Source organism: Seriola dumerili, unplaced genomic scaffold (genome assembly GCF_002260705.1).
Source record: "Seriola dumerili isolate Sdu_G_001 unplaced genomic scaffold, Sdu_1.0 BDQW01000056.1, whole genome shotgun sequence".
Lineage (NCBI taxonomy): Eukaryota > Metazoa > Chordata > Actinopteri > Carangiformes > Carangidae > Seriola > Seriola dumerili.
This window is the reverse complement of record NW_019174311.1, coordinates 2,076,316-2,101,071: the sequence shown is the minus strand read 5'-3', so window position 1 is coordinate 2,101,071 and position 24,756 is coordinate 2,076,316. Positions and strand designations below refer to the sequence as shown.

Sequence of the window (24,756 nt, the reverse complement as noted above, 5' to 3'; positions counted from 1 at the left end):
ATTTCATTTGTGGTTGCGAAGGAAGACAGTAAATCCTATTAAGTGTCTGGGAGCAGTTTTGGCAGGAAACCCAATCTGTCTCTCTCAAGAGAACCAGAGCATGTTGCCTATCCTCTTCTTCCTCTCATTAAAATCCTCTGAATGACCCCCCCCCACACACACACACACACACACACACAGTTAAAAATATATAGAACTAGTAATGCATTAGCTGACACAATATGAGTGGCACAGAGGGAGCAGCAGTAGCCTCTATCTTTGCACTATGGCTTTGTGCAAAGACAAGTGGGTCTTGTTGTCACAGTGAGTAATAATGCTAGCCTTTCCTGAATGTGCCTGAGGTGCATATGATGTGGAGGTTACGTCACCAAGCTGCTTGAATCTATTACCAGAGAAAGAGCGTTGTGAGGGAAAATGCTCCTAAGAGATAGTGAGTGCAGGGTGATGAGAACAGCTGCCGAAGTACAAGGTTTGAATTCATAATTCAGGCCTTCAGTGTGTGTTAATGTCAGCGACAAGGCAGCCATGCTAGCTCAGGAGGGCAAAAGTGGAGCAATTTACATCAAAGATGAACAGCAATTACACGGTGCATCACCTGAGCTATCAGTGTACCATATCGTTGTTTAAAGTGACTTGGAAACAAGTAGACGAGCTGCTGAGAAGAAAGTCAGTGTTTCCAGATAGGAAATGAGACAGTACAGTCAGATGAGTGAGCGAACAGACGAGGAAGATAACAGCATTTATGTAAAGCCTGATATCTCTGTGTGGGCAACTGCCAATAGTGACAGCTGCACAAACAATATTGATATCAAGATTGAGCATAGATTTAAAAGGAAGTTTGCATATATTGTTTGAATGTCTGCTTATCTCCATGGTGCTGCAGAATTGGCCAAGCTGACAGTAGGCTGAGCATCTGCAGGCCTGATGCCACAGGAAGTACAATCACTCTTTGTTTTCCAGAAAGGTAGGGAGAGTGAGGCAACAGAATACTGATTCTCACCACATGTACCACAGCACCAGTTTCTGCGCCATTTCAATAACACACACAGCAGCTTGTTTGTATTCAGCAGATATGAACACTGGTTTCATATGTGCCTTTGCCACAGTATTTGCTCTAGAAATGCATTCATCTGCAAGTGATTGTTCTGTGCGAATAACAGCTGGACTGCACCAGGCCAAGATCCCTGAGACGTGCTTCAAGGTGAGATGTTCTTAAGATGCACAAATTACAATTTGCATATTGATCATTGTATGTGATCAATATGCTTTTAGATGTATTACTGTGCAACTATCATTATCATGTATCATTGCAGATAACATAGCAGACTAAATCAAACACATCGTACAATAAATCCCTGGTATTGAAATCAGAGTGTAAAAATGTTGAAATCAAAACAATCTAAACAGATTTTCTCCTTATTCATGTGAATGGTGTAAAGAAAAATGCCAACATAATAGTATTATTCATTAAATGTGTTTGTAAAAGTGAACATTCCAAAGAATTGGATCTTATTCGCACAAAAATAATGGCTTCTGTTTAATAATCATCAGCACAGGTCATGTTAAAGCAGCTGTTATGCATCCCTGAATACAGACAGAAATAGCATCAAAATCTTGTTGTGAAGGAAGCAGCAATGTTGCTCAGAACATCTGATTATGTGTGAACAGCAGATGTCTTGGGGAGTCTAACGAGACCAAAATGGTGTTACTGCAGGAGGGTGCTGACTGTTAATGCGAGGTGAACCAGATCTTCATTATTCAGTGTTACTTTGTAATATCACTTGTTGTGAGGAGCCAAATGAAGCTAGAAGCTAGCGTTGGCAGATGCTCAGTCTAGAGGGTTTTACATGGTATTACCCCAAATAACTGCAACCAGCAGATGTGTTGGCAGGAGGGCGATTTCACCTGATGCAGAGCATCCCTCTCAAAAACGGTGGTAAACAATCTAACAAGTGACAATTATCTAAACAGCAGTCCCATCCCATCTGAATCAGCTCAGAAATGCATAAATCTTAAAAGCCACAATGTTGCCTTACTCAGGTTCTTTGGTAGATGTGTTTATGGAAAGCTGCGCAGGAGGTTAAAATGTCTTTATACAAATTCTATTGCTGAGTATTTGAGAAAAATGAATGGCTGAATATAAAAAAAAGCAAAAACAGTGGTGAGCAGATCAGAATCTGTTTTCAGTACATCAGTGTCTCTACAGTATCTTGCTGAGTAAAACACCTTGATGTGAACCTACATATGAAAAACCTACATATTTAAAGCTAACATACCAAGTTTAAATGCGTGTGATGAAATGTTCAGACGCATCTTAAAGGGTCAGTTCACCTTAAATGATAAACATATTTTCTCTCTCTCCTCTTGCGGTATCTAGCCATGGACATAATCCACAGTCAGCAGTTTTAATGGCGACCACTTCTTCAGTGAAATGTACTACAAATAAACACTTTTTACAGCAAGGTCTTTGTATAATTTAGAGTAACCAGAACACTGTCTATGGAAAGAATGTTGCTGTAGAATTTTCAATGCCATTTTTGTGCTAGAAGGACCACAAATAAAAATAAATATTCAAGGAAGAAATCTCAGAGGCAGATGTCTAAAACCTGGGCAAGTAAAAACAAAATTATATCTACAAGTGTGATATCTGTCTATACTGTACAAGAGGTAAGTTTGTCATTTGGCTGAAATAACCCTTTAAAAATGGCACTACCCTGTGCATAAACAGAACAATTTTGTAACGCCACAATCAGAAACGATCTTACCTGTAGTTTACAGGCCAGCGCACCATCCACATGCGGTGATAAGAGAGCGAGGTGACGGAGAAGCAGGTGACCAAAGTGAGAGTGTAGAAGGTGGAGACAAACACCTTGCACAGACCCTCGTTCCACTCGTAGTTGGAGTGCTGACGGCGCAGCATTATGACACAGTACATGGTGATGGGGATGGCCATGTTGAGGATGTGCGTGCCTGCCAGGGTGCAGATGAGGAACTCCAGCGGCTTCCACTTTTTCTGCTTGGCACTGACACTAAGGATGCTCCAAGTATTGGCCAGGATGGACACGCCTGAGCAGACCAGCCAAGGCAGCGTGTTGGCGTTGATGACCTCATCCTTCATGGTGGTTACCTCATCCACCATGTTGGAGTGGGGCAGGGTGGAACCTTGGGCGCCTCAAGGAACTGTTGGCAAGAGCAGGTACACGCGAGGAGAAGGAGGAGGTGGTGATGGGCAGGAGGGGATGCAGGGCAGTGGGCAAGGCAGGCATCCTATCTGGGTGGGCGTGCACTCTCCATGTGTTGGGCACAGCAGGGAAAGGACATAGTGATGCCACACTGTGGGAAATTAAAGGGGGAGGATGGAAGAGCCGGGCCAGTTCCTTTACAATCCTGAGGCTGGTGAGGGGGAAAGAAAAGAGGGAGGCAGAGTGATCAGAGGGAGGAAGCGAGGGTGTAAAGAAAATTATATTAGACAGTCCAATTCAAAATAATCCTTAATCATACATAATCCCTCATCCCAGGACTAATAGGGTTACATTAATTACAACAGTTTAACTATTACTGTTAATACAAAAAGCCATCCATCTCATGTGGTTAAACAGTAACAAGTCAGCAGGGCTAATTCTAAAAAATGCTGCGAGTGAAATGACAGGGAATATCAAAAACCTAGTCATGTGCAACTGCGTTTTCACAGAAAAAAGTGAATTACAAAAGGTGAACCCAAACTGCTCTGATGGTCACGGTTAAGCAGGGAGCTATAAATACTGAAGTTACACCAAAATGCTACAGTAGATGAACAAAACAACAGAAACAATACAATCAATCCAACAGGATCATCCTAAATAGATCACATTTTGTGAAGTTTAGAATTGGTGCTGAAACAATCAGTAAAGTAATTGTGTAGTTGATGAGAAGAAGAAAGACATTTTTTTCCAGCTCCACAATTGTGAAGATTTGTTGCTTTTATATCATCATAAATTGAATATCTTTTGGGTTTTAGGCTGTTTTAGGCTGCAGACCAAATGATTAATCCCGATGATAAAGAATCAATATATTAATTCATAAAAGATAATTGTGAGTTACACTCCTACTTATGGTGTTATTGTTTTACTGCTTCTGTCACAGAGGTGCTGATTCAACTCAACAGCATTATTTAGGCAGAACTTTGTGGTGCTGATTTACAGTGCTTCATTACATAAGGTGTTTCTGATTTTTGGTTTTGTTGTTTAAAACAGAATCGTATGCAGTCTTGTTACGAGCTGCTATCTAGAGAACAGACGCACATAAAAGTCAGTTTGTTGAGGGCCATTTCTAGTATAACAGGAAAGAGGATGAGGACAAGAGGATGACTTTGGTTGTCCCACTGAGGAGTGAAAAATGCTTGGCACAACTGGAACATGTTGTCACATCTATTTCCTGTCTTTTGGCTTGTCCAAACACTGATGTGCTGTGGGCAAAACCCCTGAGAGGGGACACTGGAAATGACAAGAACAACGTCATCATCACCCTGCTCTCACTTCCACTGATCTAATCCTCCTCTCTCACTCTTCCCTCCAATGGCACCATAAACGTCTGTCAGCCAATCAGATTCAGTCTTGCTGATGCAGGAGGCTATGAAGCTGCATCTGTATGCTCCTTAGGACCTGTGTTGTAGTAAGTTAGAGATGGTCTTGTAAACTCATCATGTTATATTCATTCATTTTTCAAAAACCTTCATATTGACACAAAAGCATCAACTCTGGTGACTTCACTGTTTGGCCAAGGGAGAACAACACCAATTGGCCTCCAAGTAACACAAGTAACACCTAAAATGTAAAGTCTCACTTCTGCTCTAGGAAAAACATGGAACAGTTTGTTAGGAATGAAACAGTGGTACTACATCAACACACCTCTGACTGGAAATGATGCCAGCCAGTGGTGTCTCATGCTCGGAAAGCTGATAATAACAAAAGGAACTGAGGGCAAACCACAGTCTGGACTGGCTCCTGTAGACTACAAACAGCTACATATATAATATTATAATATTGTGTGAATCCTAACAAAACAACTTTACCACTAACATTTCACTATGGACATAACCCAAGAAAACCCACTGTGTTGAAAAGTGTTAAAAACACATGATGAGTGATTCATAGCTTTGATCCAGGAATTCCCAGGTGCTTGGACTGAGCCACAGTTTGTCTGCTGACTGTGGACTGAGACCTCGGCTGAGTCAAACACTAAACATGGCAACAGTGTCACACAATCCACCAACGCTTGAATCAAATCCATCTCAAGTCCATAAGTAAACTGGTGCCATTTTTTTTTAATAGAAGCAGCAAAGACAGATGCAGGTCAAGTCAAAGCAGGACCAATGAATATTCACAGGTAAAGCAGTAAGGTTTCTTAATGAAGAGTTAAGTTTCAAGCGAACTTTGGTCACAGTTGTCCCATCCAGAAGTATTTGTGTGACTCTCAGGCAGTCAGAGTTCAAACAGAGTAGATCGCTACCTCCCTCACAGCCTGTGGTATGATTTGATGAAACACAACTTCACCTCTCTGTTGATGATCCCACCTCTTCTCTCCATCTTCCCCTCAGTATAAACAGGCAGTCAGTGCATGACTACATGTATGTGAAAGAGGTCGCTCAGTGATGAACCCACAGAGAAGCATCGCCCAAGTGTGAAGCACTACACAGGCTTTACAGAAACCCTCAGCTCATTGTTTTGGCCTTCCTGCCCACATCTTCACTGTTTTGGTTAACTGTCATCCCTCTCATAATTTCAGTGGCAGCCACAGCAGGCAGTTATTTTTAGTGAAAAATATCTAAAAACCCACTGCATGTTACTCATCCAGCACCAGATTTTACCATCCATGTAATACCAAGTAATGTTAATAATTTCTGCGTTCCATTTAGGTGATCCAGTACCAGGACTGCGGGATTGTTCACACTCACTCACTAACATACCGGGACACTTAATGGAATGATGCCATTGTTAATGTAATTGTAATTTACACATGTGCTATTTGTGGCTTAACAAGTCAAAAGGTCTCTGTGAAGAATCTATAAGCTGAAATCAAAAGTGCGATCATCAGTACTAACATTTACAATTTTACATTATGGGTACTCACTAACTTAACCACTATGCATAGTTCAGGTAACGTTGCCATATTTGTTGCTAAACAAATAAATCATACATTTTGAAGCACCAGGAATGTGTTCCGACAATATTACCCACAGGCACAGTTCGTGATATTTAAGTAACCAAATGTTTAATGGACGTATAGAGCCCCTTTTGTATGTCAGGGAGAAAAAACCCTTATCATTCAGTTTCTCTGACTGGAGATGACCTAATTTATGACAAAGAGAAAGCCTTATCAAAGCGAGCTGTAGGCTAGAATCACCACCTCGTGGTTGTCGGCCTCCACCACTAGTTCTAGGGTACATCCCTGTTTATCCAGAGTCATAGAGAATATGAACCATTTGTGTGACATTTTGTCATAATTGCTGTGTGAAGTCTCAGGGAGTGGCTGGATAAAGTGTTTGTGAGGTCACACTGACCTTGACCTTTGACCTTTGACCACCAAAATGTAATCAGTTTGTGAAAATTTGTGCCAAATTTGAAGGAATTCTCTTGAGGAGTTCTCAAGATATTGCGTTCACAAGGCCAAAATCATGTTTTATGAGTATACCGTGACATTGACCTTTGACCAGCAAAATCTAATCAATGTATCCTTGACTCCTAGTGAACATTTGTTAATCAATGTCTTTACTGTTTTTTCTGTTCTGCTATCATTTATTTGGTTTCACAAATGTGCTATGGTTTAATGTTAAACTTTGCTTTGCTTTCTTGTGTCTCTCACAGAGTTAACTAGACTTAAGAAAAAATAAAACATTTCAGGCACAGAGAAGGAATCGGTCCTTTGGCTTGACTGAGTCATAGTAAAAAATAATAATAAATAAAAAATGCATGCTATTCTGGAATTTCTCAAAAATTGTCACATACTATTTCTTGCAGCATTAAAGACACTACAGAGGACCAGCAGACCAACAATCTGCTCCATAATCAAGACAAGTCATGTTTTATCATAGACACAAAATTAGAAAACAATTCCCCCTTTCATCCACCAAGCTGTGTTTTGTGTGTGTAATTTACTAACATAGGCAGAAAGCAATGGAAATAAACTCTAGGCCCTTTCTGCTTGGGTGACTCATGACGCTCAAGAGGGACAATGGCTTTCAATTAAACACAAGTAATGGCAATAAGTGCTAACAAGGTTATTCCAGGATGTTTACAAGCAACCGCAGTTTCTCTATGTACTGTGAGGAGATTTGAAACATACAATACACGGATGGTATTTTTAACTGGTGCCATCTTTAATCGAATATTTTGAGTTGAGGGCCATTATGGGTTAGTATATGTGATGACCGATAATTCACAGATTACTTTTATTAGACTGTATGCCTATTAAAGCCAGTGTTGAATGTACATAGTCTCCAGTATCTTACCAGTTCTATTTATGCACATTTATGGAGGAATTCTTCATCGTTCTGACTAAAATTCAATTAAATCAGCCAGTGTCCTCCAGCAGCACCTAACCAGGCCAAAGCAGGCAGGAAAGTCGATTAAAATGCACTGTGCTGTGCTCCACTGCCTTCAAAATGATTTTTTCACAGTGCATATTCGCAGATCAGAAATGCAAAATGCAGACACAGTTTATTATGTCTACAATGTGGTAAACTCTGCAAAACAACCCCAAGTACAACACCAGCCTAGACTATGAATTAGATCCAGACAATCTTGTTTCATGACATGAACATCCAATTGAAATGTGAGTATCACATTTTAAACTTCAACACGTTCCTTTCATGTGTGAGTTGGCTGGAAAAAGAAAGAAAAAGCTTTTGTAGCAGAAAACAACTGAGATATACAGAGGGGAACAATTTCTGGGAAAGTGGTCCACACCAATTAAATAAATCCTCCTGCCAGACAACGACATCAGTATTGCACAACTCTGCAAAAACCCTGTGGCAATATTTGTACAAGTTTTATACACATGGCAACTACAGTTATAGTTAGAGAAACTATGTGGATAAAGCTCATAAAAAGGCAAATGTGAATTCAAACACTGACATGGAAGTTGGACTCGTTACGTGCCTATCCACCACAATCTGCTTTGCTACATAAATGACAGACTGCTTCCAACACTGGCTCTGAACAATGGCATTGGTCACTGTTGCTGAATCATCCAGTGAATGTCCTTCCTAGGACACCGGATTGAATTAAAGCAAAGACTATATATAAAGATGGACACAGTCTCCGTGATGTTACCCATAGGTTTCTGAAGCTCTGCTCTGCTCTTCCATTGAAAGAAGTGCAGTTTGTAGCACTTCCATATTGGCTTCAGTTTTTAGCCCCAGAGGTTGCCGCTTGATCAGTGGATTGGATTACCAAACTGAAGTTAAGCTTCACTTCAGAAAGTTTATTTATCATGAGTTTATGATGAGTTGTTACCATTGGCAGCAACTACTGTACTTTTTTGTTAGAGGAGAAAACTGAGGATGAGAATGAGTTAAAGCTTCTGTTCTTCTTCTTCATCTTCTTCTGTTTGGAAATGGACTCAAGGAATAGGTTCAAAAATACAACGCACAGAAAATAAAAAGGAGAGGAGGTTGATATCTGCCTTTGACTTGGCTGTAAAATATTTCTGACAGTTGTCTGGCTTTCTAGTATCTCCCATCCAAATGGGAGCAGGTCTGTTTGTGAAGTTTAATTTGTTGGTTTAAGGTTTTCATACAGATAATGAAGATCCAAATAACCATGATGTGAAAACTGATGTATCCTCTTTAATACAAGTCTGCAGGCTTAAAGCCAAACAGCTCATTGTAGATTTTGGTACAACAGTGTGAAAGAGAACTGTAAATACTGGCAGTAACAACTAAGAAGATTTTGTTCAGACTCAAAGTGACCCTAATGAGCACACTCAGTAAAATTTCTGCAATTAGCTCATTACTAACCCTCATTAGTAAATCAATATTCAAAGAATATGAATTTAACTGTTGGTTTATTGGTTGTTTTTAGCTGAAGGACTCTGGATCATAATCAGCAGCTTATGTGAGAAGCACCAAGTTGTCTTTACCACAAGAAAGCCCTGCTTACAGTAAAACACCGTCAACAGGAAACTACTAGTTAAATCTGAAAAGAATGAGTTATTTACAGAAATCACAAAAACCATGTTACACATTGTCTGAGCACTGATAATAGCTTTAAGGAAGTATTATTTCCAGTAAGAGTAGTAATGTATGGATGGCACTATTACTTGTAGTGCTAGCAGAAATAGTAGTCGTGGTTTAGTGGTTGTTGTAGAAGTAATAATAGTGGTAGTAGTTGCAGCACTGCTTTTATTTAAACACTTGACTGACAGGCTTCCTAACCATAGTGGAACTAACAGCTCAATCACCCACAATCCCCTGGGCCTCCAAGCCAAATGTGTCCTCTACACAAGGGAAATCAGCACCAACAATTACACACATGCTGAAAAGACTTAAGCTCTGACATCAAGATAGTGAATGTTAACAGAGCAAAGATTCACTGAGGTGTTGATACAAGGAAGATGCGTCATGCATTTTAATAATTGCTTCCCCTGGCATACATGAACAGTTTACATTCAAACTTGAAGAACTGCTTTAGAGCAGGGGTGTGGAAAATCATTCATATTTTTACCTAATGAAATTTGGTAGAGCGATCAGTTTTGGAACAAGAAACAAATGCTTGTTTCTTCAACAATAATAACTAAATATAAAAACCTTGTTCCAAATAATATGGTTATCCTTAAAAATCAATTTAGCCTAAAATCGGAATGATGCCTTTGGGTGTAAGAAACTGTGATGTCAAAGGTACATTCTTCTAAATGCTTCAGTTCCTAATATAGTGTACTTCTAATGTTTTACTGAGGTTTTCCATTAAAGTGAAATAAATCAGTCAGATTAAGTTTTGCAAAAATTCTGTCAGGAAATAAAATAGTAACAAGAAGGTAAATAAACAAAACAGTATCACAGATCAGATCTGCATCTTCTATCAACAAGTTGCAGAACATTAGAGGATAAAAATGACTGCTAATAGCTTCCTTGTATGCTTTTACTGTTTTTGTGTTTCAATACAGATTTGTCAGAATGACCTTCTTCATTTCTAGGCACAGCGCTAGTCTTCTCCTGGATGACAAACTTATCACTTTGCACATTAGTCACATTTTGGGAACAAAGATTTTTTTCATTCTTCATCTCAAACTATAATCAGCTGAGATACAGAGGGGAAGAGACAAGTGTGCCTAGACAGATTTTGGCAGGCATGAAGACGGATCCATCCGCTAAAACAAAGGCCAAGAAGGATGACAGTGTGTATGAATGAGATCAAACCAGTAATTACACAGAAACCTGTTCCAAGTAACACAACGATTTTCAAGGCACTCTCCAACCATGCTCATCAGCACAATGTCAGTCAGTGTGTTGGGTGTGGCAGAGAGCGAAAGCTGGCGTTCATGTGTGGTGCTGACCCACATCTCCCAGCTTTAAATTGGCAGGAGCTAGAGTAGACAGGGGGAGTGGACCTCTTTTATAAGCTCCCTGCTGACAGGTGTGATGCATGGGGTCTTATTGCCAGACCGGCCACTCATCCCTGGAGCTGTCAGAGAAGAAAATACTCTGCCCCAGGAGGCGGCACAGCTTTCCCAAGAGCACAACCTCTGTGTTTAATATTACATCCCAAAGCTCACCCATGACAAGTGCTTTACTTTAAAAATCAAGTCAGCAGGTATGCTTTTTGAGGCAGCACCCTGCTTCACATTTACACAGTCATAAACATTCACGTTAAAGAGCTGCCCAGTACTAATACAGTCCTCTACAGCTTTTGTACATGTCAGGGGCCGTCATTCATGTCCTCGTCCCACTTTAAAGAAATTACAAAACATCTAAGGTTACTGCACTGCCGTCTGATTTATTGTTATTTAAATTACATTTCTTTTTTTTAACCATCCTGTTATTATCTGTTTGAGCTATGTTTACTGATCTAATATTACTGTCTGTTTAGTGTTTATGTTACTTAATCCTGGACATATGTACTCTAAAAGGGACCCTAACACGCTTTATATGAATACATCATGTATGTGTATATATATGCACGCGCGCACACGCACGCACGCATGCATGCACGTACACACACAGTTTACAGGCTCTAATGTTGTATTGTACGAAAAGAGCATTTGGCCAGGGAGATAAATTACAAGAAGCATTTCCCTGAGAATTTATCAGCAGTTAAGGTGAATATTAGAATGAAAACATATGTCTATTCTAACAACCGATAATTCAAAATAATATATTTCATTTTTCTAATTTTATCAGAATAGTTCAATATCAGTATAAAATCAAATGTGTATGAAATATAATGCAAAACCTTGCAACTATTTCATTGTATATTTTATCATAGTTTCAGCCAGTTTACATGTGGCGCACGGTGTTACCTACACTGTGCAGGTGAAGAGCTCTCCTTCACCCCATGAGGGATTAAAATGGCCCTCAGAGGACAAAACACTATCAATCTTACTCATCTCCAGCGAGCGCTCATTATCTAGTTATCAATGAGTCCAGGAGAGGTTCCTCCCTGCCTGACAAATGATCAGCAGGACCAGCTTTAACACACTGTCTTGCAGAAAGGCTCAGATACCTCTGACAACATACCTCTTTAAAACGCAGGTGGCTGATATTTGTGACTTCTCTAGAACTGTTGGTTTAACGTTTTTACAAATGAGTATTCCTGGAAGAAAGGAAGAAGAGGTGACAGTTCAGTCATGCCTTTGGGTTTTTGTGAATTACCCTGTAAGGATTTTTACTGGGAGGGGTTACTTTGTCACAAACACTGACAACAGAGCCATTAAAGGAAAACATCAAAAATAATAAAGTAAAAATCTTTTTTCATGCATATTGACAGTTTGTCCTTCCTACTACAGATTGGCAGAGAGTCAGTACCAGAAGCGCCTCTGCTCTATGACCTGATTACACTACTTAACTGTCTGCCTATCGATTTTATTAGCCTTTATGTGGCTCCTTTCAAAATGCCTTGCAAACTCATCAAAACCAAAAATGGGCCAATGCTTAATTAAGATCTAGTAAGATTCCTGTTACCGCTAGCAGTGTGTTCACTCTAGGCTCTACATCCAAAGGAAGAGGCAAAGTGCAGTATTAGAAACTTTATGAAGCCAGTAGGGACCTGTTCAACTTCCAGCCAAGAAAATGGCCTTCCCTCCATAGTCAAAGTCCCTTTGAACCACAAATTCCATCTGTTATTTACATGACATCTAGAGGGCTTACTGTGTCACCAATAACTGACATATCCTCATCATCACTTCATCAGATCAGCCACTAGTAAACCACTATCACGTTAGATACTCTGCTTCAATGTCCTGGAACCAGACTGGATCTCTTATTGTGTATGTTGCATAGCAACTGCATCAGTCTTGAAGAAAGCATTCACTGAAAAAGATGAAATAGGTTTGGATCACAGTAACTGCATGTTTCCCTCATAATCATAAAAATAAAACAACATTTTTATTGTGAGATAGTCACTTAAACCATTCTGAACCATAAAACTGGCACTGCTGTGCTGGTCTACTAGCACTTCTTCTCATGTAAGCCAATCATTTCTTACATCAAGGTAAGTATCAGAAAATGTCAATAACATGATAATGGCACACTGAATTTCACTACATGTCTCGATATTCTCCCGAGTCAGCAGCTTTACAGTAATGACATCATCATTAGGCAATCTTGACTGAGACCTAAGCTGTGCCCAATATCACTGCTTCATTCACTCATCCACTATTCCCAATATAATATCACCTATATAATACTCTCTTATAGTCTGTAGTAATGGTGGATGGGAAATGTATTGCACTATAGGTTGAAAATACAGAGTGACATGGACATTACGTGACCGACAGGAAAGCTCAAATTTCTCTTCTACTGCGATAGTGTGTTTACTTCTGGTTCTGCTCTTGTAATCAATGGACAGCAAAGTAACTAAGAGTTGAGTCCATTTTGAGTCATTTTGCTGGTGTAGTCAGTAGTCATCTACAGGTGACCTAGCAAATCACTACAATAGTGCCCCCCCCAGTGAGGAGTGGTGAACTGCCGGTTCATTAAAGCCAAACCAGCCTCATTTAAAAAAATACTTGAGCTACATCTCCAACAACAGTTGGTCTATTAATGGCCCGTCCGCTTTTTCAATCCTCTGTGGATGATGGATGAAAGTACTCAGTGGTCACATGCTGGGAAAGAGTTTTATATCCATGTCACCAATCTGAGGCCAACATTAAGATTTCCATTTTTTTTTTTATACCTTTGGTTTTTGCCTAATAAAATTTTAAAACAGATCTTGAATTTTTCCTTATTTTCTACATAAAATCACTGTAAACCATAATAACGAAAGAAAACTTCAACACAGAAAGCTGTAACATCTGTTTGGATTGCTCTAGAGGTGATTTGAAGTTCCTCTCTTTGAGTTCTGCTCATTCTTTGGGGCATTATTTATGGGCCTTTTTGGTCTGCTCCTTGAAAAATCTGCTCCAAAGCCTCTGCTGCACTAAATATCCGACTGGCCACATCCTTCTGTCTGTTTTCTGTCACTACCATAAACTTCTCCTCACTGTGAGCTCAGAATAATTCAGTATTGCTCTCATTTGTTTTGGTATGTAACAAGTGATAGCCAAGCCTCTGAATCAGATTCTGATTGGCTGTGACAGCACCCACTAGAGCCCAATACGGCGACGTGACTCTAGACATCACTAGCAAAGATGGCAGATGAGAATGGATCGGTAAACACACAGAGAAAAGGCAGCAATGAGCCAGGCAAACCGTAAGACTTCTTTAAAAATATTTTCTATCTAATAATGTCAGTGTATTGATCGAAATAAGTGACTCACACAGACGACATGGGCTTGTTAGAAAGCGCTGATTCTCTAATTTAATGAGAAAACGGCATGTCTCTTGCTCAAATGGTCGCAGAGTTATGACGCAATAAAGACAACGTGAAATTTTCAAGCGTATACACTCCCATGGGCTTCATAGAATGACCCATCCGATTTTTCAAACCTTTTTGAATGGATAATAATACTCATTGGTTACATGTTGGAGTTTTATATCCATGTCACCATTGTGCTTCAGTTTATTTCGGCTGTCAGAAGTCCAGTTTGCAGTAACTGATGTATTTTCAACTAGGGCTGGGCAATTAAATTGAATCTGAATTTTATTTTTGATTTACAAAATTTCATCCCTCCTATGTGTATCCCACGCTCGAATATCTTTAACTTATATCGTGTATAACGGGAATAACTACATAGACACAACGCTTTTTGTCAATGAGAAATCATGTTGAATAATCATGATCTCAATATTGATCAAAATTGTCATGATTATGATTTTTGCCATCATCAAGCCCTATTTTCAACTATGAATGAAACATTTTCTTGGAAACAAAGTTTGGTGTTATTTGAGTAGGATGACTGAATTTGGTGCCAAATGACAACTTACATTTCAATACAGGCTAGTATATAATGATCTTCCCTTAGTGAGTAACTCTCCTTAGCTGCTGTCATTGTAAAGTATCCACTTACAGCATGTAACACCAGACAGCAAATATGCACAAGCGCTCATACTCCAGGACTGAAACAACAACAACAACAACAACAACAACAACACGTTGTGTGCAAACGCCCCTTCCATTTAATCGCAGCATTCACTAATGCACAGCAGGGAGGCATGGTGAGCTGGTAGCCTGCTCTCCGACCAGAGGACCTAGATTCGAGGCCCTGTGTCAGCCCTGTTCCACTTAAGTCACTGAACTGAACAATTGAAACTCCAGTCATCAGAAAATAGAAAGCTCTAGAGGTGATCTATGACCTTGACCTCTGATCTTCCTGTCAAGAGGGGGAAACTAATACAGTTTCTCTATTGATTCAATATCCTCCTGCTGTAGGTTACACATCAAACCTCCTTGATCAATGTGCCAATAGGTGAAACTCTATACGTTCTGTGAATGAAATGAATAGTTTCCCTAGCACCAAGTCATTTTTAAAAAGAAAAAATGTTTATCCTGTAAAGTAAGATATCAAGAAAAGTATAGTTTTAGTATCAATTTTTAAACCAGTATAAAAAAAAAACTTTAAACATCAGCACAATGTGAAGGTGAGGAAAGCATCAATCAGCTATTAATCAGTCCAGTATGATTAGGAGATGTCACAATGCTGTATACCCTAGTCCATGTCAGACTGATGCAGCATGATCTCGGATCTCAAATAGCATAAGATTAAGTATCACTCATTAAATACTCATCAATTAATATCAGTGGTATTATGCTCAGAGGTACTCTGAGGAAATCTGAAACAGCTCTAATTGGCTTTTGCAGTGCAGTTAAATGTTGTCTGCTGTGCTCTTCTCTCCACAGTAAACATAAAAAGGAAAACCATTAAGACGTCCTCAATGGGTATCTGGTTCCACAGTTTAAACATTTTAAACCTATACTTGAAGCTGATTAGAGCAACTTTCAAAATTGTTGTAGTTTGCTGATCTATTAAAAAAAAAGTCAGTTCACACTACTTCATTTGACATAGAAAGCGTCCATTATTCTGTTGGGTCTGTGAGGATACATTAAAATACAATAACCTTAACATTATTTTCTTAAATTCTGAGTGCCATTAGAGAACAGCAAGTTTCCAGCAATGATATGTCATATCTACTGTGATTTCCATAACGTTCTCCCTGCACTTGATTGTCCTGTAACACAAAGCTGCAGTAAATACGTAGGATTACCAGCTGTACAGGTGCAATCTGTGTCAATAGATACCCACAAATTTACTAATAAGGTCAGAGATATTAAAGGGTCACAAGCCCGGATCCATAATGCTGTTTGATGTTCTTGAGCCACATTTTAAGCACTTCTCTTGGCTGAGCAGCCGGCTTGTCACAGAGTAAGTAGTTGAATTTTCCATCACAATTGTAACCCTAGAGGCTCTCTTCCTGTTTATGTTGAGCTACCTCCAGTTATGACTGTAGCTGGATCACTGGGCACCATATGGCAGAGGGCTTAGAGTTTGTCTCTGAAACAGACATGCATTTTAAGGAGGTGGAATAATGCCATACATTAAAAATGAAACACAAAATTAATTATTAAATTGAAACCGGTGCAAGGGACTAATCATTTTTAAATGTCCTCCTCATTGGCGTTAATGCCATATTATCATATAATACTGTCAGGAGGAAAGCAGACCGTTTTCAGTGTGTTGTGGGAAAAGCAGAACAGTGTGAACACGGGCCAATGCGGTCACAAAATGACAGAGCCAAACGTGTGACAAACAAAATGTCACATATGCCCTGTGAAACACTGAGATCTGTAGCGAGGCTTTGTGTTGTAGCAGCAACTGTCACATGTAGGCTACAGCCTCTTTCTGAGCAGTGAATGTCATGGATTGTCTTCCATGGCCACCCTCTGACTGCATACAATCTACCCTCTCCTCTATTTCTTCTATTTATACTATTTTTCAATGGGGAAGACCTATTAAAATAAAATTTAAAACAATGTAAAGATCAGACTGTCTCCTCATTCTCTGTCCATCAGGTTCCTGTGAAAAGAGGCTGTTGACAGTCGAGCTTGTATTACACACAACAGAGAGATATTTAAAGCATTGCTTCACCTTTTCTAAATGCCATCGTGTAACTCTGGTATTACTGTCATATTTCCTTTTGATTCAAGTCACAAGTTCATGTCAGGACAGTTTCTGGACAATGAGTAAAATGTAGTTTCTAGGGCAGGCAAGACGTTTCTCAATCTGAAAACCATTAAGATCATATGCATGCTGTAAAATTATTTGGAAGCATGTTAAATTCATTTGGCCTAATGTGGGAGTTGTAAATGTGTACCCAGTATCTTAAGTGCATCATTACTGTGTATACTACTATAATGGATGGTGTCAATATGTAGTCTAAAAACCAAACATACAAGGTGGATTGTTTGATGCTGAATTTTAAAGTATTTTTTACCCTTTTTATCTCGATATTTAGGTTGAAAATCAGCAACTCACATGTGCATTCTCATCTGTCTATTATATCTTGATAAAACAGCTTGATACATTTTGTGATTACAGGATACTCCGTATTCTATTCTAAAGTCAAAAACAGCCTCTAAATACAGCACTTAGTAGTTACTTTTACTGGTGGGTTTTTCTATCTATCGCCAACAGTGTTAACGCAGAGTCTGATCTTGATCATATCCAGTAATCCCACACCTACCAGCTCTGTGTAATGACCAGTCTTAATCCAGCACGCGGATTTAAAGTAAAAGATTCTCCTCACTCAGTTAAATTAATATGTAACACAGTCCAGAGTATGTAATATTTGTAATTAAGCCTTTCAGTTCTTCATCTGCATTTGTCTCGCATGCGATCTGGTTAATCAAGCAATCCTCAAAATAGGTCAGGTTTACACGGTGGGACCACAGGAATGTTACATGTTAATGCAAATATTTACATTTACACACTTCTTCCTCTCATCGGTGGAGCTGCTCGTGCTGCAGAACACCACCTGTTCGGCTGAAGCCTCGTTGTTTTCTTACACCTGTTCAAATGAGCTAATCACCAGTGAGTTTGACACGATTACAATCAGCTGTGAGAGACTTCTCTTACCTTTCCACAAGACGTGTAGGCTCCTAACGGCTCATTGTTCCGGGGGAATGAAAAACACTCTGGTTGAGTCACATCAGTTCAGCTCCGTTAAAGTGGCTTTCCCGGCATTTACATCCCCAAACTGAACGGCGGCAGGAAGAGTCGACAGCATCAAGTTAAGGCAATGACCTGCGAAATGAAGGATGAGCCCTGAAACAGCACATCACCACAGCTGTACTCCTCTCGTATCTTGTTGCCCTCTCTTTGTCTCATTAACGGGGGGGAGGAAAAAAAAAAAAAAAAAAGAACAAATTATCGACGAGCTGGTTAAAATTTCTCCTTCTTGACCACGCGGTGGGCGGTCGCGCGACAGCAGGAGCGCTAAAAGCCCGAGTAATTTTACGGAAAAGACGAATTTCTTCTCCTATTTTCCGACACTGGCGAGGCGAGCGACGGATGAGGCATGACTGCTGCGCGCTCCCGGCAAGCTCAGGCTCGTTCGCGGGTCAGGCTCTCCGTGGCCGTGGGAGTGAACCGCAATAAGAAATAATTCATGGAAAAGAGGTCAGGCATTTTGACAGAGCGAGAACTGCTCCTTCATGTTGCACATTTGCTTTGAATAAAAACAGGTCCCCTTCTCTCTAAATGAACACGAAGGCATAGGCTACTTTCATTAAAGGTCTAATTTGAATGAGTTTATTAAAAAGGGACTTCATTAGGCTTTGACTAAGAGATAACCAGATAAAATAAGAGGTGACAAATGCGGGTCGCTAGAAGTCTCTAAACTGAAACCATTTTTTTTTTTACCATAGCATCCATTTTCACTATCAAAACACTTTCAAGATGACAACTGCATCGGCCCACATATGTATCAGTGGCATTAATGCACATTATTTTCTCGTGTTTTTGATGCTCCTTTTAAATTGTCCTTGTTCATTGACATTAGGCGACTTGTTATGTAAGACTGGATGACTTCTGTAAGAACGGCGTTCCTCCCTCAGGGCTTAGATTGTACCCAGTGAGAAAACTAATAGGCCTGACATGAGAGGAGAGACACAGAGGGGTCCCTGGCGCCTTGGTTTTCGCCACTATTATAAGGATTATTTTTATTCTCATTTATTTGGTGGATGGTCTGATGAGTAGTGCACGCTCTCCTTGCTCCCCATTCATTAAAATGGATACACACAACCACACCTGGGAGCTGCCAGTGCAGTAGCCTACACAGCCAGGCTATTCAGCACTGAAGTGCTTTAAAAAAAGGAAGCTCCTCAAGATACTGAGGGAGGGGAGGAAATTTCCCCTGAGCTTCCCAGCTGATCCCATCAATACTTACAGCACCTAAAGATACACTGCAGCCTCAAGGTCTACACCCTTCTTGTTATTCAAATGCATAATGGCACTGCAGCTGAAACAATGCATTTTATTTAAATAAATGCTGTACATTTGCCTTATTTGCCCAGTTTAATTGCATATATTTAAGGGCAAGATTTTTTGGCACAAAAGCACAGTGAGAATTGTGCTGCAGAGAAAGACTTTCCCAAAAGATTCTTGTTTCCTCAGAGGGAAACATGAGTGCCAGAGGAGGAGGGCTTTGCTTCCTATGGTAAAATGAAACTTGAACCTGTTTAGAGTTCTTGCTACACGTTAGGGAATCCAAAGCACAAAATTACCTATAAAACAGATTTAAAATTATATTATTTTGAACAATCTTACATTCAGGTATGACATTTTTCTTACCAACTTAATTGCTGAGACAAAGGAAACTATTCCAACAGAAACCAGACAAACCTTCAGACAGTTCACAGTTGACTCCTGTTTTCTAAACTATATATACCACGGAAACACTGCATAAGAAAGATGTGTTTTTATATTTAGATGTCCTACCTCCATATGTGAAAACAAAGGAGAATAAAGTTTTCTGTATTACCCAAACCCCATTAGATCTTCCATAACACTTAAACCTGTTGCACTTTATATAGGTAATGCTTGCAGGTGTGTGTGCAATGAGCAGGTATACTGTTTTGCTGCATTAACTTTTGTGTGGTTTAGATAACGGGGATGAAGTAGGGGTTTGTTGAAAACCTGTCTGGTTGTCATGTTGCTCACCTTGTTTTACTCCACTGTAAAGTGCAAAAAAAATTCAGAAATACAACAGGGGCTGAGGAAAATCCCCTTTTGATGCAACAAAACCTGAGAAGATGGAAAGAAGATAAAGAAGCAAGTTGTGCTTGCAGCCATTAGAAATGTGTGCGAGAGAGAAAGAGCAAAAGAGAGGGAGGCTGTGAAGGGAAAAGAGTAAAAAGTTTCTCTTCATGATTTCACATTTTCTAACAACTTTAAAGCAAATGACGCACTTTGATTCACAAATGTGTCCAGAGCACCGTTTCAGTGAACAGCAGTGTTACATTTTAATGTGTCTGACTCTGCAGGAGCTGGTCCTAATCTACCTTTATCTCAGAGACTGTATGATGTTCATTATTAAGTAATGTGAGTCAGGACTTCTTCAGCAAATTGGTCAGAGGGTGAAAGAATTAGCAATCCATTTACAGAATTGCAATAGGCATCAATTAACTGGCATCCAAGGAGCAATTCAAACATATTTCTGGTAATAGCTTGAATCATTTTGGATAAAGCTTGTGTAACAAACTGTTTAGATTCAGAAATGTATTGGTGAATATGATGGTGTAGTCTCGTATGGATGTATTTTTTTTAGCACTATTAAGTCCATCATTAGAAGTGGACAGGAAGTTTGAGTTTGTTAAAAGAAGCAGAATGTCCGTCTCTAGCTTCTCCTGTGTGATGGTAGCTGACCTGGAAGTAAAAACTAACAGAAGGCATTCCCGCCCACTGGCTCTGCTGGCACCGGGCTGCCCTCCACTCTCACCGTCAGCTCCATGATCACACATCACATCACACACACACACACACACACACGCACACGCACACACACACACACACACACACACACACACACACACACACACACAGCAACTCGTGACTCCTTAACACTGTTTTGAATGTCCTGCTGATGTCCTCTTAGGATTGCCACCCCTCTGTGTGGAGGAGTGTGTGTGCCTGACAGTCAGAGGTAGCCTAATTTAGTAGTACTCCCAGTAAGGTCTCCTGTGGTTGTAAAAAAAAAAAGGGAGGTTCCAGGCCAGACAAAGTACGGCCCGTCACCTACTCCTCAGCAAGGAAAGCCCTGCTGGCTCCAAGCCCAGAGAACAGAGGAGGGATGAATGTAGGACTCATATCTCTGCTCTGTGAAGGTGTTCCAGGAAGAACAAAGAAAAACACTTTTACAAACAAAAAGGAAACATTGAGTTGGTTAACCATTCTCCATATGACGCTGATATTTTGGACATCTGAAACTTCTGCCAACAAACCTAACAGCGGTGTTGCCTCACGCAAATATTGACAGACTTATTATGACGTGTGACCTTGAAGTATAATGTGCACACGGTTCAGGTTTCTGTGTCTCATTTCATGTATGGAAGTAGAGCCCCTGCTGTCAGAAAATGACTGACGATGGAGTCGCTGCTGAGCTGTGCACACGCTGAGGGGAAAATGCAAAGCGGGTCACTTGGTAATGAAAGCAGAGAGTTTTCTCAACACCGCCTCACTTTATCATTTATCCTTCCTTCAGAGTCCTTAATGGTTTTTTCTCCTGTACCAGGGGATCATCCATCTTCTAAGTAGCCTCGTCAGTCTCTTTACTCTGAGACAGAGCAGTGAGTGGGCTGCTATCCCATAATTTAGGTGTGAAGATATGAGTGGACATATGAGATCAGCTTTTGCCTTCATTTCATTATTGTCTGGTGGGAAAAAAAGCAGTTTGACATGCAGCTTCCTCTGGTGCCATTGGCTACTGTTTCTAAGTGTACTGAATACACTGCATACTGCATGTGTGGCAGGGGTAAAGATTATATACATGTGACTTCAGTGATGCAGTTTAAAACAGGTTTCATCATCTTCGCTGCTACCTGGAAGAACAACATCTATTTCTGATAATGTCATCTCTTCTATTTCAACTCTGTTCCTCCACATGAGTAACCATGGTTACCATATTGTGTCACTACATATAAAAGCCAGCAGCTGCTACCAGCTGAAATGGCGGAAGACAGTAATGAACACTGTTGTGAATGACAAGAAATGACACTAATTTTTGAATGTTTTAATATCAGGAACAGTCTAGCATCTGTGCTGATATGGTACATCAGGCAAATGCTTTTCATTAAAGGTCATATTTCCCAGAAGTCTTATCTTGCCATCTAAGATGGATCCTGTCTCCCTGTCTTCTCCTTCTCCCACCAGATGCCTCAACTTCACTGGGGTTAAAAATAGATATATCCCCCCAGTGCATCTTGAGCCTAACTTTATTTTCACAAGGGAAATGAAAAGCGCACATACTGTGCTGGAGGGACTGAGGGGCAAAAAACAATAACCTTCAAGATCCAATGACAAATCAGTTTTTATCTGTGTAAGAAAAACAGCATGAGGAGGAACACATGTCCAAACAAAAAGGCATTTTACTGAGGTTTAGACCTGTGTGGCGCTCTGTTCTTCATAGAGCTCTCTCACTGGGCTTTAATCTTGTAATTTCTCTTTGGTTTTGATCTCACATTCGTTCCTTGCCATCTGTTGCACAGGGTGGAAGACTAACTACCCCTCCTGATAAATCAGATTCAAGTCTAAGAGTGTTCCCAGTACGCAAATGAACAACCATTCCTGCTAAATATTTAAACAGGAGTTTTTATGGCAAGTTATTAATCACAGCCATTTCAGTCCCTGTCAATATTGATATTGATTTCAGACTGACTGCTACTGACCTCAATTCATTTTTCTGATCTTTCTGAAGAAAAAGATGTATGTCCAGACACATTTTTTTATTTTTTTTGCAGTTCTGGTTCCTATCAGGCTGTGAGGAGTCCTGACATCTTATCTGCTGACACAGAGAGGGAGGCAGGGAGGAGAATAGAGCAGACTGAGGGACAAACGGAGTGAACGAGAGACGCAAGAAAGTGACATTACAAGAGAATGGAGATGGATGAGGATACGACGCTAACCAGGAGAAGGAAAGGAAAGCACGGTAAGGCAGAGCAAATGGTGGAGTTAGAGTGTGACAGACAGGCAGAGGAAGAGCGGAGAGGAGGGAGGGGGAGGGTGGGCGTGGGAGTGATGCAAGTTGAGTCAAAGCCCCTAAGCTCCCCTGATTTCTCTGTGAAAGACACAGTGCTGAAAAGATGGATAGTGTGTGCCCTCTCTGCCAAGGCATGCCCAAGACAATGACATCATCATCAAACTATCAAGGACACGAGGCGAGAGCCCCAGACTCACGCTTAGATCTTTTATTCATTATTATTCACTCTCTTATTCATCATTTTCCATCTGCTAAGACTATCACTTTGCACTGACACAGTCATCAAGTCTTCATACTTAAAAATCTTAGAACAAAATAGTACTCTTACTTCTACATACAGTCAGACTCTCACTTTGCACTGACAGTGATCATTAATAGTCTTCATACATCAACAAAAATCTCCCCAAATTAAAATTATGTACTCTTACTATGACATACATATACAACCATATGTGGACACTTTGGTGTGTAGCACAGGAAAAAATAATCACAGGTTTAGGTTTAAGGTTTAACAGGAGGCTACAATTACAGAAGAGGAGAGAGGGTTTTCACTTCCTTTATACTGTGTGTGTGTGTGTGTTGTGTGGGGCTGATATACTGTTGTTGGAGGCATTAAATGCTGGTGAGCAGCGGCATCACTGCTGGCGCTCCTTCTCTGCGAGTCTCTTTGCTTTATTCTGGAGGTAACGCGCTTTGCCCTCCTCACAGCGTCTCTGCTCCTCCTCTCCTTCAATCTGAGGAACAAGCAAAAAGACAAAACATTGGTTTTCAGACACATTCATCACTGACACATCTTGCACACTGGAATGTTTCCCCCGGCTGTTATTATATTAACCGTGGGCATGAAGCTCGCATCTAATTTGCCAGTCTGTGCTATTGTAATTGTCATTCATTTTCTTGGTGAAGTACAGAATGAATGACTGAGGCTGGGAGAGGCTTGTCTTTATATGCATGCAAAGTAAACAGTGGAATGCATTCAAATATAGTAGAAGAAAACCATATGAGGTGATTTGCAGGACACTTGAAGGACACATTTGAAAACTCTTTAGCTGCATTTCAGCAACATATTAGACAATCATAACAGAAGATTCCTTACCAGGAAAACTACTCACCAGATTGCATGGAACTCCTATACTTTTTGGTGGCTTTTTCTCTTGACCAACATTTTGGTCCATAACAAGGTAACTCAAACTAATCTGCAGATTTCCACAAAAGCAGCTGTGGATATTTGCAACCCCCAGCTGAATGAATCCTGATGTTTTCAGCTGTACTACTGTAGTGCATTGTACTTCCTTATACTTCCATAACAGGGTGTTATAGGCACATTCCCAGGCAGGCTTAGCATGTAATACACAACATATATATTTGTATTATACCTCCTGATATTGATAGCACCTTCATAACCAGGAAATCTGGGAAGCCCCCCCATGGATTTACAGCTGCTCTGATTCACTTTTTCACTTGTGTTTTCATTCTGAGCAGCACGTCCAAGCCTGTGAACAACACATCTTCTCTTTCTCCCCTTCTTCTTCACTCTCAGGGAGCAGGAGACTGAGCATGTACACATATGTTTGTGTTAGTGTTTCTATGTAAAATATACTGTAAAAGTGAATACCGGCGTTAAGGACATGTTCAGATGGAGGCACTCTCCTGTGAAGCACCAGGTGGGTGGCAGATTCAAGAGCACCTGCCACTCTGGGTGCAAAGCTGACAGATGGCACCTTAATGTTATGGACAGAGCAGGGTGGTAGCAGATCTGATAAAAAAAATCATACCAGGGACAAGCGGAGGGGTCACAACTCAAATGTAATGAGAATATTAAAATAGGGACGCTGAGCTACAAACACGACACCGATGGGAATATCTTCTCTGTAGAGCAGGTTCATGAGTTTACAGCTGTAGTATTGGTGTGTTGTACGCTGGTTATATAACAG

General features: G+C 40.3%; 2 protein-coding genes across 5 annotated transcripts in view; both read right to left on the bottom strand.

The window, feature by feature from the left end:
* gpr153 (G protein-coupled receptor 153) overlaps window positions 1–17,955 on the bottom strand; it is a 44,002-nt gene extending 26,047 nt beyond the window's left edge. Inside the window, exons 1-2 of the mRNA XM_022741916.1 lie at window positions 17,704–17,955; window positions 2,766–3,393 (exon numbers count right to left, since the gene is read on the bottom strand). Coding sequence (XP_022597637.1) covers window positions 2,766–3,139 — 374 coding nt within the window. The 5' untranslated portion in view covers window positions 3,140–3,393; window positions 17,704–17,955. The remainder of the gene's footprint in view (window positions 1–2,765; window positions 3,394–17,703) is intronic.
* A 5,060-nt stretch (window positions 17,956–23,015) lies between these two features.
* The window catches only part of acot7 (acyl-CoA thioesterase 7), a 54,983-nt gene continuing 53,242 nt past the window's right edge, over window positions 23,016–24,756 (bottom strand). For all 4 annotated transcript variants that reach the window (XM_022741773.1, XM_022741774.1, XM_022741770.1 and 1 more), the window contains one exon: window positions 23,016–23,556. In XM_022741773.1, the coding sequence (XP_022597494.1) occupies window positions 23,458–23,556 (99 nt within the window). In that variant the 3' untranslated portion in view covers window positions 23,016–23,457. The remainder of the gene's footprint in view (window positions 23,557–24,756) is intronic.